This window comes from Maniola jurtina, chromosome 7 (assembly GCF_905333055.1).
Source record: "Maniola jurtina chromosome 7, ilManJurt1.1, whole genome shotgun sequence".
Classification (NCBI taxonomy): Eukaryota; Metazoa; Arthropoda; class Insecta; order Lepidoptera; family Nymphalidae; genus Maniola; species Maniola jurtina.
In genome coordinates, this window is record NC_060035.1 from 8,182,130 (window position 1) to 8,200,602 (window position 18,473).

General features: G+C 34.5%; 2 protein-coding genes across 3 annotated transcripts in view; one reads left to right on the forward strand and one right to left on the reverse strand.

Moving 5' to 3' along the window:
- LOC123867139 (eukaryotic translation initiation factor 3 subunit G) overlaps positions 1-18,473 on the forward strand; it is a 28,007-nt gene that overhangs the window by 1,975 nt on the left and 7,559 nt on the right. The window contains exons 2-3 of one of the 2 annotated variants that reach the window (XM_045909019.1): positions 7,433-7,440; positions 17,637-17,825. In XM_045909019.1, coding sequence (XP_045764975.1) covers positions 17,637-17,825 — 189 coding nt within the window. In that variant the 5' untranslated portion in view covers positions 7,433-7,440. Of the gene's footprint in view, positions 1-7,432; positions 7,441-17,324; positions 17,475-17,636; positions 17,826-18,473 lie in introns of those variants that run through there. The other variant, XM_045909018.1, reaches the window with a different exon arrangement.
- LOC123867141 lies at positions 66-17,120 on the reverse strand. The gene is made up of 18 exons (XM_045909023.1): positions 16,874-17,120; positions 13,613-15,599; positions 8,443-8,598; positions 7,497-7,652; positions 6,814-6,947; positions 5,897-6,024; positions 5,651-5,803; positions 5,187-5,268; positions 4,998-5,084; positions 4,438-4,596; positions 4,183-4,302; positions 3,813-4,003; positions 2,345-2,436; positions 2,120-2,230; positions 1,665-1,946; positions 1,437-1,564; positions 871-1,029; positions 66-342 (listed from the first exon to the last, which is right to left on the reverse strand). Exons 2-18 carry the CDS (start codon positions 15,579-15,581, stop codon positions 136-138), a joined length of 4,314 nt encoding a protein of 1,437 aa, XP_045764979.1. The 5' UTR covers positions 15,582-15,599; positions 16,874-17,120; the 3' UTR covers positions 66-135.

An 18,473-nucleotide genomic window follows, 5' to 3' on the forward strand; every position in this document is an offset into this window, starting at 1 on the left:
CCCGGTTTCGCTTGGGTAAGCTTACGAGGAGTCAAAACGTGTTAGTTTTTATTAAAATTTATTTAAGTAGTTAAAAATAATAATACATAGTTTTAATTTAAACAAGATTCATTCTGTCGATTGCGATTCCAAGGTTTACAAAGCACTCATTGAATTGATTTTCTTTTTCGAAGGAAAATCGCCAAATTCGGCATCACTTGGTAATAATGGATCTATTTTGATGTCCAAGTCTTTTAGTGCATCATCCAGTATCTTGATTTTGCCTAAAAGTTTTTCAGCTTGGAGATTGTACCCTGGTTCTAACATTTTTCCACTTGGATTTAATTTGAACAAGTATTCTGCCTAGAAAAATACATTGAAAATATTAATTTGAGTAAGCGCGTCGCAATGATCTTAAAAATGGAAAGTTCTGGGTTCCTTTCAGGGTGGAGGATTTTTTTTATTAAACTTTCTGTGATCTTATCTGATCTGAAATAAAGATATCCCCTACAAACTGATTAGGGTCATGTGTTTAGTGAAGTTGCCATACCCCCATCCAAATTAGTCGACTACTGTATAGTGATGTGTTGCATGGCACTTTGAAATGGACTGTACACTTTTATGGTTTTATAAATGTTTAATGTAATCAAATACAATATATTAACGCTGGTAATTAGGAGGCGGTCGCGCCGCGAATGCATCGTGCCGCGCGCCGGCGCCGCACCGCGAGACACCCCGCTCCCGCAGGCGGCCGCCGCGCACGCCTTGTTTAGTGCTATAGCACTAGACAACTACCATTTTAGACCGCATCATGGTGAGATCGCAGTAAAGGGCTAGCTTGTAATCTAATAAAAAATAAAATTAAGGAAGGAAGTAATAACACGAGCTTACTAGAAAATCAATGGGATCTTTTGGGCGCAGTTTAGCAACTTCCAGGAGTGCAGTGGTCAAAGTTGGAAAAATATTGTTCACTAAGTAGTTCCTCATTGGTTCCCCTGCAGCCGCTAGAGCCGCTTCCTCTTCATCGCGCATAAGCGAATATAATTCCGACTGATATGGAAACAAAACATACAGATATCAGAATCGAATTAAAAAAAAATTTAAGCATCTCCTGAGGGTGCTCCGGTGTCGGGGTGAAACGCGCGTCGAGTGGTGTTGGAAGTTGTGTGCTGCGTACCATACAGATTTCGTTGATTTTCGGATTATAGCAAATTAAGTTTCAAATTGAAATTCAAAATGTTTTTATTCAATTAAACTTTTACAAGTGCTTTTGAATCGTCAAAAAAATCTACCACTAGTTCGGAATGCCGTTCCTACCGAGAAGAACCACCAAGAAACTCGGCGGTTGCTCTTTTCAAGTACAGCTTTTGGTTACTTTAGTATATCATGGACTTTTGCAAACTAACGCCTGCTTCTATAATACATTCCAATTTTACTTTGTTTATCGTGCATCTTACCCAGTATTCCATTTTTTCTTCACGTTCTTCTTTCAATTTCTGTTGTAATTCATTCATTGCTTTATCTTCTCTAGCCCGAAGGGTTTCTATTTCTTTCTTTTCCTGTCTTTCAGCCGCTTCAATTTGAGCTACCACGTAAGTTAAAAATTGCTTTGAACTATAGTACCTACTATTATTTAGTACATACTTCTCAATTTTAAGTCTATTTCTATTCGTATAGTGCCTTACCAATTAGTTTTCCATAACGGCACGGTCTTCCCATTCTCAAGGAAACTGCTGCATAAGGTCCTTGCATACCATAATCCAAGTGCTCCTTTACCGGCACTACTAATGGGTGAATATCCAGTTCATCGAAAAAGTTAAGAGGAGTAACGTCGCGAGAATCTCCAGCTCTAAATTCACTAAGTCTCTTCAACACTACTTCTTCATCTAATCGAGCATCATCCTCTGGTTGACGCATGGCTTTCTCACAAATAAAATCATCGGTAGCTTCCAATGATACAACAATATCTAAAAATAAAAATAAATCATTTGTATTTTCAATATTTTGCACGGCTATGTTTTCAATAGTTAGTACTTTTCATTGGTAGATGCTTTTGACGATTCAAAAGTACTTGTAAAAGTCTAATTGTATAAAAACATCTTGAATTTGAATTGATAAGAAGCATCATCAAATTCGGTACCTGGTAACAATTTTTTCAGAACATTGCTGTAGAGATCGGCATCTTCATCAAATTGTTCCTCATCGTTGTCTCCGCCTGCATCTGAATCTTGTTCATCTCCTTTATCAAATACTAAACAATGCAATGACATTTGTTTTATAATGAAAAACAATAATATACTATGTGAATTTCTTATAAAGCATTACAATTTACAGGTATTATGAGTAGGTATTTAAACAATCTTACACGCAGAACATTGTGCCATGTTTGTAGGGAAGCCGTCAAGCACCCATCCCTTATTTAAAGCTTCTCGACATAAAAGTCTTTGACGTAGATATCTATAAAAATTAGGTATTTTACTCTGTATCCAAATTTGGGACCACCAAATGCATTCAAAAAATGTTACTCTGTCGCGCTTTGTGCGACAGGTAGGAATTTAGTAAAACGCGAAGACGGTTTGATACTTATAATTATAGTCAAACAATCTTACAAATAGGTTGTGTCTTATTGTGGAACTAAAATAAACTTAATAGATAACTCAGTCGGGAGCGGCCGTAGGTAACGCGCTACAATCACAGGGTAGTTAATTGAGAATCGCATACGCATGAAGATACGTTGACCGTCCGAAGGAAGACAACTGGCCTTGGTCAGACGCCGGGGGCAGACACGGGCTCGCAGAAGGCTCGCAGACGCGTCGGACAATCGACGATGCTCGGGCGGCGCTGCGGTGCGGCGGCTCAGTGCTTGTGCGTAGGCTACTCGACAGCAGTGTGCAGTGTGGCTTGGGTAGACGGTACGAAGTTGGTAGACACTTCGCCGGTGGGGTAGCAGTCAGGTTACTAGCAGAGCTTCAGTGTAACTGTTAGAGCTTCCTGGTAGAAGGAACCCTGGAATCGAGAGAGGCAATCTTAAATGATTTGCTCAAACTCTCGTTCCATAACTTTAGATGAGCCTTGGGTCGTCTGAGCCAAGTGCAGGTCGTATAATATAAAAGTGATGGAACGAGTTTACAGATTCTGTTAGTAAATAGCCTATCGCAAGGGTTAGGTTAAACGAGTACAAAACAATTAGCCTAAACTTATAATTTAATAACATCACAGTTACCAACCTTAATCCAGGGTTACACAGAATTCACTACACTTATTTATTACTTTCACTTCACTCCTGCGTCGTGATTGCAGGTAATAGAAATCAGGAATGTCCCTGAACTAGGAGGATTGCTTATTTATATTAAATTTAGCGGAAATAAGGTGTATTCTCGAGTGTTCTGGCTACAGGAAATGTTATTAGTTTGTCGGGGAAGTTTCCAGAATGAAAGACTATTGATCGACAGATGTCGCTAGCGTATATGATTAATTAAATAGTCTTGACAGTTATTTTTAAATGGAAAGCTATCTGTCGTTAGAGGTCGCTAATTTGTATGAGTAGTTTTATTTTAAAGAATGTTCTAGAAAAACTGTCATTGTTTGATTAGTCTATGTAAACTATTCTCCGACAGATGGCACTGAATGTTAATCAGTGTTGACGTTGAAGTCTGTCAATGTCAGAAATTCTTTGTCCTAGTAATGTATTATGCGACCGGTAGATGTCGTTCGTAATTGTTTATTACAATTCCGTGATTCGATTTTTCGAATCACTACAACTCCTTGCAAACAAATAACTGTTTCAGCTTTGCCTAGCCGACTTATTTCAACTATGTACCACTATAATATACCCTAATATTTCATCTTCGCCCAGAGGTCGTCCAGTTTTTAATAAAGCAAGGTTTTGTTTAGCAGTTTCCTGAATGGCTTCCTCTTCGCCGGCATCGTCGTCGACGTCAGTAGCTCCGTGTTCATCTTCTTCTCCAGTCAGCACGGGCAAATCAGCGGCTTCACCTCTCTCCCAATGATTTACGCGCCAAGTCTATGAAAGTGGATTATTTGACTTAACTAACTCTTTCACATGTTACGAGTAGGTACCTACCCACATTCCTAGTGATAATAATCCTTAAAACATTGGCCTAGTCAAGGCTTCAGTGCTTGACTCGCCTTGGTTATGTAATTTCACTATGAGATCTAAATATTGAAATCTAGAAACAATACCAAATCTTCCAATATATCTTCAGCAATTGTTTCCGGAGATACATAAAGGAGACCATAGCTTTGGCAGATGAGCTTCGATAACGTAGTCTTGCCTACGATTGGAGGGCCGTAGACAATAACCTTTAAAGCAAGAGTATTGATACATTTAAAATCCTAAGTAATTGCATTTAATTTTATTTTTAAGGTTAGTTAACTATGTATTTACTATTTTAACTATCTTTTAACTATCTTTGTCGTAGTAAAATTCGTAAGTACCTTAAATGCTTTTAACCCCTTTTCTTTTTTAAATTGTTTTATAAGATGAGGTACGTTTTCTGCAAAGGTCAATTCAGAAACCCATTGGAGAGCCATAGTTTCCACAATAAAAGTCGGTTCCATGTTGAGATTCAGGGTCATTAAATCGAAAATTCTTTGCTGAAAACAATGTTTATAAAATTAGAACGTCGTCTATAAAAAAAAGTTCAAGTAGGTATGTACATACTTGAACTTTTTTGAACAGCGTGTTTGGAAGGTAATGACAGGAATATGTATCGGCCATCGATGGTAACGACACTCTTGGCCGCAAATAATAAATTCATTGTTAATCATTATCTGTAATCTGTCGATAATAAACAGCTTATCGACAGATTGTTATTTGTGACAACGTTGTTATTGTCGCAAGACAAGTAAAATCGCAAGATCTTTACTGGCAAATATTACCTAATGTTTATTAGAACTTATCGACAGAGTAGGTACAGTCACTGTACTACAGTGTCAGTATAGACGGATTGATTATCATTAATTTCGGCCGTTGAAATAATTATTTGATAACTTACATCGATTTCCGGAATAAGAAAAGCATCTTCAGGTGGTATACATTTAAACATTCCAGAGCCAACAAGCCGGCCTAAAGGTTTTATGATCTGTAATAAGTTGAGAGACGCTCAACATAATAATCAAATGAGTATTATAGGTAGGCTTAGCTACTCAGCCGAAAAAATAGAAAATAATGAAAACTATTAAACCTCTCTCTGTTTGGTAGTATTTTGTTCCACAGCAAGTATGTAGAGTTTCTTCGGAAAATCAACCACCAAGTTGTACACAATCCTGAAAACAACACAAGCTAAAATTCGTATTTTTAAGTTAAGGTACTCAAGTTACTTTCTTGTACCTATTTTAATAAAAATGATGACCGCTTTAAATCATGGTTCCAAGAATTTGCTTAGGTACAGAATGCATTTCCGCGCTCAATGTAGTTAGGTAGCTAAGCGGATTCCAAAGAATCCTAACATACGAGTAAAAACGTGCCAGATTTCTTTACTGCTGCACATTTTTTTCATTACTTTCAAACTTACGTAGGTATTTGTAAATATTAGGTGGATGGATTTTTATGAAGCCTGATGTAATTATGAGGTCTGCTGCAGTCTAACTCTAACTGCATTGTATTATTAATCAATAGATTCATAATCTATAGACTATAGGTACATACTGGGCAAGGTCCGAAACATTGATTAACGGAATAACATTCAAACCGCGACCAAGAATCGGCAGAAGTTTTTCGCATTCCCATGCTTTTTGAAACCAGTAGAACAAGACGTCTTCGCGTCCGCCGTACGTGACCCCTGACCCGATGACTATTGCTCTGCCAATATTATCACAAAGTTCTTGATAAGTTATTTAAAATAACGGTAACATTAAAAAAAATGTAGTTTTGTGTCGTAGATATTCAACTAACCCGATTTGTGATCTGTAGTTCCTAGCAATACCAATAACCTCGTTTTCGGCGTCGTAATGCAATTTGTAGTTTGGGTGTGGCTTTCTTTTACGAAAATCCGTCTCGATGAAAGGCATATCTGGGGTATCCTTGATAAAACAGATAACGAAACTTCAATATTATACCTATTCCCAAACACATCTCAATCTGATCAAATTCTTTGTATTTTGTAAGTATTTTATTTCTTTCAGGTCTAAGTTAGGCGCTTATGATAGGTCAAGAGTCGCGTCTCCATCCAAAAAAGGATGGTAATAGGTACTTATACCCTATTTTAATAGGTGGTAGAACCAGTGGTAAATTATTATTTTTCAGTGGAACCTAAATATATTCTATTCTATTCTAGGTGTTTTTAAAGAATGTTTGGTAATGTGGTGAAGAATTAAAGGTGTTTTTAAGAATTTTGAGGTTTTTTTTTCTTAAGATTAATTAAGTAGGTATCAGTAGTATTAAGATAAATTGGCTAACCTAGAGGTGCGGCGTACCAGAACGCCTAGTCACTTGATATACGGACTCTGTATATGATTACGGAGGTTACTGACCAGAATCTACCTAGACCTAGTTAAGCTAATCTACTTTAAAAGTGTAGGCTTAAATAAAATTTGTTCGAACGCGAATCGATCTTAGAACCTCTTGGTGAGCAAGCTTTCACACTAGTTTCATAGTTATATTGGTGACGCACCAACTAAGCATACTCTGTTTTCTTTTGATTCAGCATACGTAAGCTCCGTTAATGACTCCGTTGCTTTTCATTCTAATTCCCAAGAAATTCCAAAGGAATTAAAAGGACAAACCTTTAAAGGTATTCTACCTTTTGTTATAAGTAACAACCTACCTTGATGATATTCAAACAAAGCGTAATCGCTTGTAAAAAGTATTACCGGGTCTAATGGTTTAGTAACGGCCCAAGTCATTACGGTCGATATCAGAATCAAGTAACGTTTTTTAGAGTCGCCTCCGGCTCCATCGTCGTCTGGATGATCTGGTTTTTGCTTTTGTAACAGCTCTTTTAATACTGGAACAGATTTACGAAATTTAATTTGTTCATCTCTAAAATGTAAATTTTCATTAACTGGGTGCATAATTATGTAAGCAGACTAGCCAAGGATAACTGTTATGATTGTTGTGGAGGATACGCGCCGATTTCTTCTAATGATGTTGCTATCTTGTCGCCGACATCTTGTGATGTTGGTAGAGGCTCTTAAATTGCCCCAATCAAATACGGGAAATGGATAAGACTGATAAATTGATTTTGTTTAGGTAGGTACCTAAGTCATTTCAATCACGAGCAACGCTATAATTTACATTTAATTTATAATTTATTATTATTAAGTGCCTATATATTTAACCTTATAATGCCTATAGGTAGTACCTATAATAATACGGAATGCCATACCAACGTAAATCCGAAGCCATACCTACAACGTAACAACTCACGCATAATCTTCAATAATAATATGTAGTACGGATTAAAATATACATAGATATAATATTTTATCAATAATATCTATTAGGCTACATAGCTTACGTACTTAATCAAATATGGAAGCGAAGCGTTACTAACATTTTAGATAATCCATGGCTATTTGTAAGTCGGCTCTGTCATAGCTAATATCGAAGATAACAGTTCCACATGTAAGCATTTGAGGCAAACATTCGGCTGTCGGAACTATCCGGGCAACGTTATCCAAAGGCTTGACCTTGGGATCCACAACGGTACCTAGGCACAAGGCTGATTTGTGCAACATTAACATAAATTCGAATTCGACTCGGTATGTTTTTAGAGATTTTAGTTTTAGAGGTCAAACGATTACTCTACCTAAATCGCATTGTAATTTTGGGATTTCGGAAAGCTTATTCTTCAAGCCTATCAATATGGGTTATACCTTCTCGGTTATACCTACTCATACGAGTTCTGAGCTTACTAATACCTAGATGTGAAAGATGTTTCTTAGCATTTGATTTTGATTCATTTTATTTAAATTATTATTTACTAAATGATACCCGCGACTCCGTCCGCGTGGATTTAGGTTTATTTAAAAATCCCGTGGGACCTATTTGCTTTTCCGTTTAGTTAAATTTCGGGACGTGAGCTACCTCTGTACCTTTCATATAAATCGGTTTAACGAATAGATTCTTAAGAGTCCCGTAGGAACTCTGATTTTCCGGGATAAAAAGTAGCCTATGTCCGTCCCCGGAATGTTAAGCTAACTCTGTACCTACCAAATTTCATTAAAATTGGTCCAGCGGCTTAACCATGAAAATGTAGGAGACAGCTGTCTGTCTGCAACATTTTCAGACAGACAGACACACTTTCGCATTTATAATATTAAGTACCTATGGAAGTATGGATATTACAATAATCATGCGATGGTCGTTGGTGCCGAAAAACTAAAGAAGATTGACGAAAATGTAGAGTGACGGAAAACCGCTGGATCAAGAAAGCTGAAGACAGGGTGTGGTGACGCTCACCAGGGCAGGCTGATACTTATGATGAACTATTCCAGTACCTATAATTTCATAAGGTTGTTCTGGTGGCGGAGGCGTTACAGGGTCCGCGTCTTCCCCGATAACCGTCCGTGATGACTGCTTGGTAGATTCAAAGGTTGCATTTTTCACCAACACTTTGGAAATTTCCTTTAAATAATGCTCTCCATGATATGAGTCCAAATTATTAATAAAGTAACGTTTACATGAGTATAAGAGATCATAATTCGATGAAGATTTTTCTGAAGATACTTTATCCATTGCTTTCTTTATGATATAGGTATATTCGAAGCTAAAATAAATAATATTATGTATTTTTAGAAGAGTTCATAAGTGATTGTTAGCAAATTAGTAGCAATGAATATACTATCGAGAGGTGATTAGCAACAAAACAATATTTGACACAATATATGATGTCAAATAATGACACTTGATACTTTTTAAGCAAGAACTTTTCTTCTTCAGAAGAAGAAGTCAGTAACATAAACGTGTCTCTGTGATGCTGTGAACCTATTGTCTGCTGCAGCACAAAAAGATGGTTTCTGCTCTGTATGACGCAAATGGTGCCAAAAATCACTCTATAATAAAACTTGTAGAAATATTAGTCACACCATTTACGAAATGGAAGGTAAATACTAAGTACCTACTCAGGTAAATGAACTTGGGAAGGCGAAAAATAAGATTTTCCAAATAAATAAAACAAGCATATTTGGGATAAGTCTCATATATTATAATGCTTTATTCAAAAAGTAAGTAAGTAATACTTAATTCAAAAATAAGATTGATATAACTGTATTTGCTTAAAAATAATTAAGTACCGTACAAACTACAAAGGCATTATGGCTAACGCAGTTTGATACAGTAGTCTGTATCATACATTTCCCGCTAACTAGAATAAAACACTATCAGACCGCATCATGTTACACAAGTCGGTAGACAATGCGATCAGATATAGTCAATGATTTAAGTTCTACTGATACAATCAGACAGTATTATAAAGATTAAAAGCACACGGCAATGCAAATCGTTGCGGTATTATAGCTTGATTGAAGATGTAAAAATACTCTAGTAATGAATACAGACCGAGATATATTTTCAGATTCAAAATTCCCTACTATTGAAACCGTTCTATATAAAACACTGACTACATATTTTATATCCCGATAATAGTCGCGTCACACGTCGTCAACAACCAAGAACATGATAAGAATTGGGTAAGAAGTTGTTACCAATTTAAAGGAAACAGAAATATTTGAAAGCAATAAAAAACTTATACATATTCCAACTACTAAGTGCTAACTATAATGTGACAAACATTATCGTTAGTACATTATAATTCAATGTAACCGACTTTTTGCAATAAGTGTTAAAAAGACCTTTTGAAAATATCCCCATGTCTTGCGCCAGCAAGTTTTTTTATATGGACGTATGTTTTATTATTTTCCAAAAACGCTGATACAATTGAATTTCATTTACTTCATTGATTTTAATAGTAGGAAATAATAATATAATAGAAATATATAATAAAAATAGTAACCCATAATAAGAGTATGAGTAACTAATCCTAACAACAACAAGTAACATAATACTTTGCTTTTAAAGAGATTTTTAAAAACTGGGAATGATGTACAATATTCTTTATTAAATCTGTAAAGTCTGCATTATAATGTCTGAGAATAATTTTATCGTCGCTGTAATTTCTAAATTACGTTTTAACAAAGTAATAACAATTTAAGTACCCACTTAATGAAAATTTAGAAATTACGGAGTGTTCTATTACAATACCTATCCATAACAAGTCAATGATACATGATTACAGTACACACACAAGTGTCTAGGGATCAAGTACATATTATTTAACTATAAAAATTATCCAACTCATATTTACTAAATCTAGTCTTCCAGACTGGCTTCTTACTTTAATTCCTATGTTAACAGGGCTCTCGCTTCATACAATCGTAGTTCCAATTTCATTTGAATATTAAGCAACCAAAGTCCATGAAATTTTGCAGACATATTTTAGAAACTAATATCTGTGTCTGTGGTGTTTTAGATTTTTCTAAAAATATGTAGTTTTAAAATTACAGGGGCTCAAAGATTTGTATGTAAATTTTTAAGACCGCGTAACTTTGAAACCGAATATTTTAACAGAAATCTGGAAAACCACAGACATAGATATTAGTTTCTAGAATATGTCTGCAAAATTTCATGGACTTTGGTTGCTTAATATTCAAATGAAATTGGAACTACGATTGTATGAAGCGAGTAGAAGCGAGTGACGGAGAGAGCCCTCTTAAAGTTAACAACTTATCCGTATAATTTGTAATAATTAAGAAAAATTGCAATTTTTGCAAACTGTGGGAGCGTTATAACTTATAAGCCATAATGTGTAACGAAAGAACGTGGGCGACCATTTCTCTAAGTGATTTTGATTCAAAATTCAAAAAATTAAAGAAAAAAGTCAATTTTTTTTTTTGTAGTTAAAAATGTACTTGATCCACATACTTTTGATGTGTGTAATAATATTATTAGTAGTTATAGTTTCTACTTGCCTGCTTAAGTAGTACTTAATATAAATTAAAAACTTAGTTCCTTAAATAACTTAAAATCTCTGTAAACAAGAAATCCATAGTAACACGTAATATGCTTAAGTTAACAGTAAAAAGTTTAGAGGTCAATTTCGAGAGTTTTAAGTAAGTTACTTAATAAGGCACAAAAATATAGGTGATTAAATGAAAAATACTCTTTGCTGATAATAATTAAAACTGAAAAACGGAAGTAGCTTAAATTGTCTGTTAAAATAATGACTTTTCTATATTAATTTTGTGACTGTATTGCGAAGGAAACAAATATACATTCGGTCAAAAATTAGTATGTAACATATGAATAATTATTTTAGGTTCATAACTTGAGCAGGAATTTCAAAACATTTGCAGACTTTTCGGTAAAGCTACAAACGATTTTAGAGCACCATTTTTGATTTTTAAGGCCTAATATATCAGATTATCAGATATACGTATTTCAGATTTAACTTTGTACATATTTTTTTACAAACTACATAGATATAACATGGCATTGAAAATATCGTGTGGCACGAAACAGGCATTTACTAAAAAAATGACAAAACGGAATGTTCATTTTCATATCAATAAATTATTACTAATTTTATAACAAGGTAGGTAGGTACTTGTTTGTGTTCAGTCTTACGCTGTAAAATGAGCAAAATTAATTATTTTTGTGGTCAAAGCCCTTTATCGTCCGTTAGTCCCGAATTTATTAAAATAAGTTTAGTTCTGTTTTATTTGATTTAATTAATACAAAGAAAAATCGGATTGGATTGATTAAAATGTACAATTACTGACTTTTTTAGGGTCCCATATCTCAAAAGGAAAAACGGAACCCTTATAGGATCACTTTGTTGTCTGTCTGTCTGTCTGTCTGTCCGTCGGTCCGTCCGTCCGTCCATCGTATCTGTCAAGAAAACCTATAGGGTACTTCCCGTTGACGTAGAGTCACAAAATTTGGCAGTTAGGTAGGTCTTATACCACAAATAAAGGAATAAATCTGAAAACCGTGAATTTGTGGTTACATCATTTAAAAGTTAAAATTAAAAATTAAAATGCAAGTCATTCAGTTCTTAAGTGTCCTCAAAAAGTAGCTATGAAAATTGAAGTAACTATGTGTATTTTTGAAACAATATATCCAAATTTATAAGTAGGTACCTATCTTATGGCATCTGTATAATTTGCTTCTTGTAATACTGATTATTTTATTAATTATGTTGTACTGTTACTATTCCATAATAATACGAGTACTGTAAAGTTTGTTAAAAAATATTCGATAATATGATTTATGGACGGCTTACAATAATACTATATCTATATTATAATTTAATTTATTAAGTACCTACAATGGCAGTCCCCTTAACATGTGACTTTTTTCCGCTCAATTTTCGCAGAGGCGTTCTGTGGTATTTTTATAGCTGCACATCGATAAATTGTGTAATTTTATAACTTTAGTAATTAGTACCTAGTTCAATTCAAGTTAGATAATATGTACAAAGGGGACTTAATAATATATGTATACATCTTAAGTTAAAAAAATCTTATGATATGTTGTCAAGCTTATATTTACCACCACCACATAAACAGGTATATATATTATAATGAATACTATACGTAACGTGTTATTAGGACATCAGATCATTTTCTGTATAGCGACTGTTTGATTTAAATACAAATAAAATATATTTCAATAATTTTTAATTCTTAAATTAATAAAACAGCACCTAACTATGTTATAAATTTTCGGTTATCGACAATAGATATATAGAATTACTGAGTATCATTAATGTTTTGATAATAATTATAGTACCTACTACAATCTACAAAAAATATGGAATGAATATTCATTCTCCAAATCAAGAGTAAAAATACTGATGTAAAATCTCTATCTAAGAAATACTGAAAATTGCTTGTTTTATGGAATGTAGGTAAGTATAATAATATTAATTAATGGAAAATAATAACGAGTAGAATTAGATAGTCAAATAAACTTTACAAATACCTACTTGCCAATATTATCTAAGGCGTGTCACTCACCAAGAAGCGAGGCGACTTGGTTTAGGACGCGTTTCCTGCGCCAACTGCTAGGGGTTGGCGGCGTTGACTCTGCTATCATTTTGTTTCGAATACTGTTATATACGCATGTAAAACAACACAGTAGCTAGCGCATCGAGTGTGCCGTCTCGGTTTTAAGGTGAGCTCTGCGCTTTAGATGTTTTTATACTCGTACATAAATAAAGTTATACATTTAGGTAGGTTTCGAAAGGAAGTGAAGCATCTCGCTTTAGGTTTCTCTCGAAACTTAAAAGTGAAATGGAAAATGTCTGTATTAATGTAAAAATCTGTATTTTATATAAGGCACAATTTTATGTATCTTTTCGATCACTGACACCTGAAATTACTTCGTAATTTCGGAGCAAGTCACGCTATAACTACTTTGTCTATTTTCATCAATTATAATTTTGTAAAGTAGGTATGCATTTGTATCAGAGAGGCAACTCTTTTTAAAGGGAAGTAAGTAGATAAATAATTTTTTTAATTATTAATTATCAACTAAAATACTATTGTCAGCGTTATTTATGTGACCCTAAAGTATCTCTTTAAAGTTGTGTTGTTATAACTGATTTGCGGTGGATTATTGTAATTTCTTTTTCTCCTATGCCAGATGGGGAACTCGGTTCCGAAGTAACGAGCCAGGGCGAAAGAGATGAAATCGGTTGAGATTTAGGAATCAAATCTTCATTTCTCTCAACAGGTTTTGGAGACGCCAGTTTTGCTTGTGTGCGTGGAGGTTCAACCACCACTATAGACACATATTGGGAATTGTTCGGATTTGTCTCATTTAATATCTTCGGGGATGGCGTGGACGGAATAGATAAATTAATGTTAGTTGATTCATTGATAATTTTGACTTCACTTTGTTGAGCTTTTAGTATATTATTGCATTTGAGCTGACCAGGTGGTAGATTTTTAGTAGAAGGCATGTAGCATTTTGTTTGGTTGTTGGGTACTTCACTATCAACTGCATCCAATTGGTCTTTTTTGACTTCATTCTTTGAGTCATCACAGTTTAGTTTTTCTTTGACTAAACTCATAAGAAGATCATTTAGTGGGTTAAATTCAGCAACAGGTGAACAGTTACAAGGAGGCTTGTTAACCACTAACTGCGTCAAGTTACTCTTCTTTTCTTCCATGCTAACTTTATCCATCTTAAACAAAACCTTGTTGCTGATGGCATCATCTTTTGAAATAAGTACTTCCTCTGGGGCTTCATCGCTTAGAAGTTTCTTTGTCGAGGGTTCTCCTACTTCAATAGGCCTTGTGTCACTTTCGACCAAAGTAGATTTCTGTGATTTTGCGCTACTCTTTCTCGATAAGGTATCAAGGCCAGTTTCAGTTACTGGGGCCGAATGTTCTGCTGATGTGCTTGGTTCCGGTTGCAAAGAATTATCGGGTTTTGAAGATGTACTTTGTTTCTCACGTTCTCGTAAAACATGACTTTGCCGTCGCGCAAATCTTTGACTAGGCCGTCTTTCGAATTGGACGGTTCGACGTGCACGATTTTGCTGAGTTGTTTGATATTCTGTTTTACCCGAGTATTGAAATCTTGATCCCATTCTGAAGAAGTTCTGTCTTGCAGAGGGCCCTTTCACTGGCGCTCGTAAGCGGAAGAAAGTGTGATGTTCTACAGCACATTTCCAAAGATGTTTACAAGCCTTTTCATTATGAAGTCTAAAGACAAATGTATGTTCTTGTTCCCGACCTTGATCGTCGTCTTCAACAACGACTAATGTCAATTTCTTCTTTTTAAAATCTAACTTGCTGATTTTAGGCCAAAAAAATAATCCAATTTTTTGTGGTCCTTCAAATACGAGAATGCCTGTGGGTGTCAATCCTAAATGATACTCACACCCATCTTTGCCAAGAACAATGTGCATGTCAACACCATACATTTCAAGCCACTTTGCCTTATTGAGATAGTTTACTTCAGCTTGAGCAGGAGAAAGACCTTTACATTTTTTATATTCTTCTAATATTTCAATTTCCATTTCTTCACTTTGATTAGGGACAAATCGGAATTCTGATACAGTAGCTGGTGTGTGTATAGACTCATCAAAGTCACCAAGTTCTGACTGCAAGGCCAGTGCTGCTAATTCCACAGCTGTAGAGTGAGGGCATTCTAATTTGCTCTCCAAAATATCTTTCTTTAATTGTAAGAAGAATTGATATCTCGTCAATTCTTCTCTCAAATTGTTAGGTTCAGATGAATAAAACTTCACCTTAAGTCTTAAAGTATAAGGTGGCCCAATTTTTACTTGTTTTTTAATCGTTTTTGTTGGATCTAGCCAATGTTTGACATTATTGGTATCAGTAAATTGTAATCCAAAATAATCCTTCTCTATTAAATCTAATGAATAAAATACTTGTTCATAGAGATCGCCCGCACTAGCTTTTTTAGAGAGATTAATAGATAAATCAGTATCATCAAGAAGCATTACCTTGCATTGTATCAGGTTTTTGTTGCTAGAGGCTTTTTGATTTTGTTTGTTGCGCGTCTGGCTAGAAGAACGCCCCCTTCTACTGAGGAATCGTAACATGGTTGTGTTCACTTCGATCTGGAAAAGATAATAAACAAGTTAACTTTTTAAGCCTTTAGTTATTAGAAATCTATGTAATGATAAGGGCAACTGTCTCATCACCAACAAGAAAACAACTAGTCTCTGAGACTGTCAGAGCAAAAAACTTGCTGTGGCTCTCAAAATAAGTGGCACTCTCTTAGCAGCCAAAACACATGCACAGTTTGCAGGAATTAATTGTATGTCTCAACGACTGGTGAAGTAATCACCTGTTAAACTGGCTCATAGCCCAGCGACAAAACTATCCCAATTATACACTTCTCACTGTTTGTTAACTCGATTCTAGTTTTTAGCTCAACTTGTTTCTCACTAATTGCATGTCGGCAGTCAGACAAGACATGTCCTAAGTACAAAGAACAATGACATAACACTGTTATTATACTCCACATCAATATATATTCTCCATTAGTTACTTTAAAATAGGTTAACTAAGTCCTCAACAATCTAATAAGGCTGATACTATAAATTACAGACAATCTTATTTTTAAATAAATAAATCTCAGTGAGATTTGTGGTGATTATTTGGGTAACAAGGTCTGAACTGCTACTATTTCAAGCATTAATTTGATGTGCATGATTGTTGTATTTAAGTAATGTAAATAATTGAGTATTAAGTATAGCCAAATAGAAAAGAATAGAAATATTTTTAATTATTTAAGTAAACTTTTACAAGTATGTTTATACCTATTGCCAAATGCATTTATCACTAGTTTGGAATGCCTTGGCAGTTGCTCTTTTCGAAGATTTGTGCCAAGTATAATAGCAATGTGCTGGATTGCTGGAACACAATCTTAGAGTGGCAATTATTTTATAGGAACTGCCAATTGAATTAGGTACATGAAAATAAATAAGCTTCAGGTGCTATAGTATGTAGCTCCATTTACATTTTAGATTTAGTGGTTAATTTTTTAATGACTTCTTATCTAGTGACATGTGTATGTAATTTAATAGCACACCATTTATTCATTTACTCACAAAGGGAGTTTGATTACACTATTTAATCTATATTTATTCAAAATAACTTTCAGCTTTAGTCATTAATATTGATTTATTGATATTGTTATAAAAGTCATGGGTTATTACCTTGACTTTAGTAATTGTATTCAAGAAATGGCTAGTCACTTTTGCAGTGTAGTTACAATTAAAATAAATGTTTTGTCTGTTTGTTTCACTTTCATTTTCTCATTAATTTTTTCAATAGATACCCATATAAAAATACCTAATGTATCAATAGTGAGTAGGTATGTACTTACCGAATAGGTAAACGACCCTGGTATCAACTTGAATCAGAACCACCACTAATTTCTAGGTTTTGAAATATTCACAAACTGCACAGTCCAAAACAACAAATTAATATATAAGTCTATGTAACGCAATATATTTTACGAATGTGCTTTGAAGCACTAGGACCTAGGTACTCAAAGCTTCAAGACCTATATCAATTTTTAATTCTAATCTGTCCAGCTAATGTCTGCGATTCTAATTTACAGCGCTCTGCGCTATCTGTAATCTGTCCATAGTATATAGTTATATAGGTAGTAGGTACGTCCATGTATTGTAAGCATTCTATGTTATTCGTCTGTGATTGTAACTAATCATGGTTTTTAAACTGGTTTAACGGCTCTGGGTTCTAGCCAAGTAATCATGGCAGACCAAATGTGGACTTTCGAGACGTGATTTGTAGTCTATGTATAAAAACCAAAAAAAACGTAGTGATTACATACTCTTTGGTGGTCTGTGCTCTTTGGTGCGTGCTTTCTGGAACAGAAACTTGTAATAATTGCAATTTAACAATTTAAAATTAATTATATTTGCAATATTAAGCTCTTGCGATTTTTTTCGTAACATTGTATCGTAAGTATTTAGCCATAGTCTTCAACTAAGTTAGAAAAGTGTTTTATTTGCGAAAGTTTGGTTATTTCTGACAAGTCGACATCTGTTTGCAAAATTGAATAGTATATTATTTATTAGATTGCTGTAACTTAGCACCTCATAATATTAATTACCCTTATTCAGATGCCAGTTGCTGATGAAATCCAGTCCTCATGGGCTGATGAAGTGGAAATCGATCAAGGTGCACTTCCACCACCATCCGAAGTTGTTGAAAATGGCCTCAAGATTGTAACAGAATATAAATATGACAATGACAACAAAAAAGTTAAAATTGTCCGTACATACAAGATCGAAAAGCGTGTTGTCTCAAAGGTTGTGGTTTTATTAGTGTTTAGGCTACTTATAAAGAAATTAATTTATGCTACATTTAGATGCTTTGTAAATATACCTATATCGATTAACTATATACCTAGAGCTCTGCTAGTAGTAATAATAATTTTGCTATTTGCATGCAGTGCTGGGCATATGCCTTCCCAAAAGATAATACAGATATGTATTTTGAACTTTTTAAACCATTTTCTTGCATCTTCCAGCTGTCTCTTTTTGTTTGATTTTTTTACATCTTCCAGCTATCTCTCTTGTTCATGGCATTTTTTTTAAATTTGGTCATTTTATCAGGCTTTATTAAATGTTTGGTGTAGAAGCCATTTTTGGTTGTATTTTCACTCCTTGTAAGGGGCCGTTCAAGTATTATGCAAGCAGATTTTTTGCAATTATTAACCCACCCCTCCCCTTCATCAGCAAAAGTAAGCAAAGCTCATACCCCTTCCCCCCTTCGCGTACGTAAACATTGGTATAATTGATTGATTTATGAGCAGAGAAGTAATGAATAGGTTTGGAATAGAGACTGTAATGCACATAATATTCATTTAAATAAACTTTATTGACACAGTATTCAACATAGAGTAAGTTTTAAAATTTAGACAAGTGAATAGCACGCGGTAATTCCCCTACTCAGTT

Excerpts from the sequence above, each read along its gene's own strand:
- LOC123867141 (XM_045909023.1), bottom strand. The coding sequence starts at position 15,581 with ATGTTACGATTCCTCAGTAGAAGGGGGCGTTCTTCTAGCCAGACGCGC. Across the intron at positions 4,004-4,182 it reads AAGATATATTGGAAGATTTG|ACTTGGCGCGTAAATCATTG; the intron begins GTATTGTTTCTA and ends CCACTTTCATAG. Across the intron at positions 343-870 it reads AAGATCCCATTGATTTTCTA|GCAGAATACTTGTTCAAATT; the intron begins GTAAGCTCGTGT and ends GTATTTTTCTAG.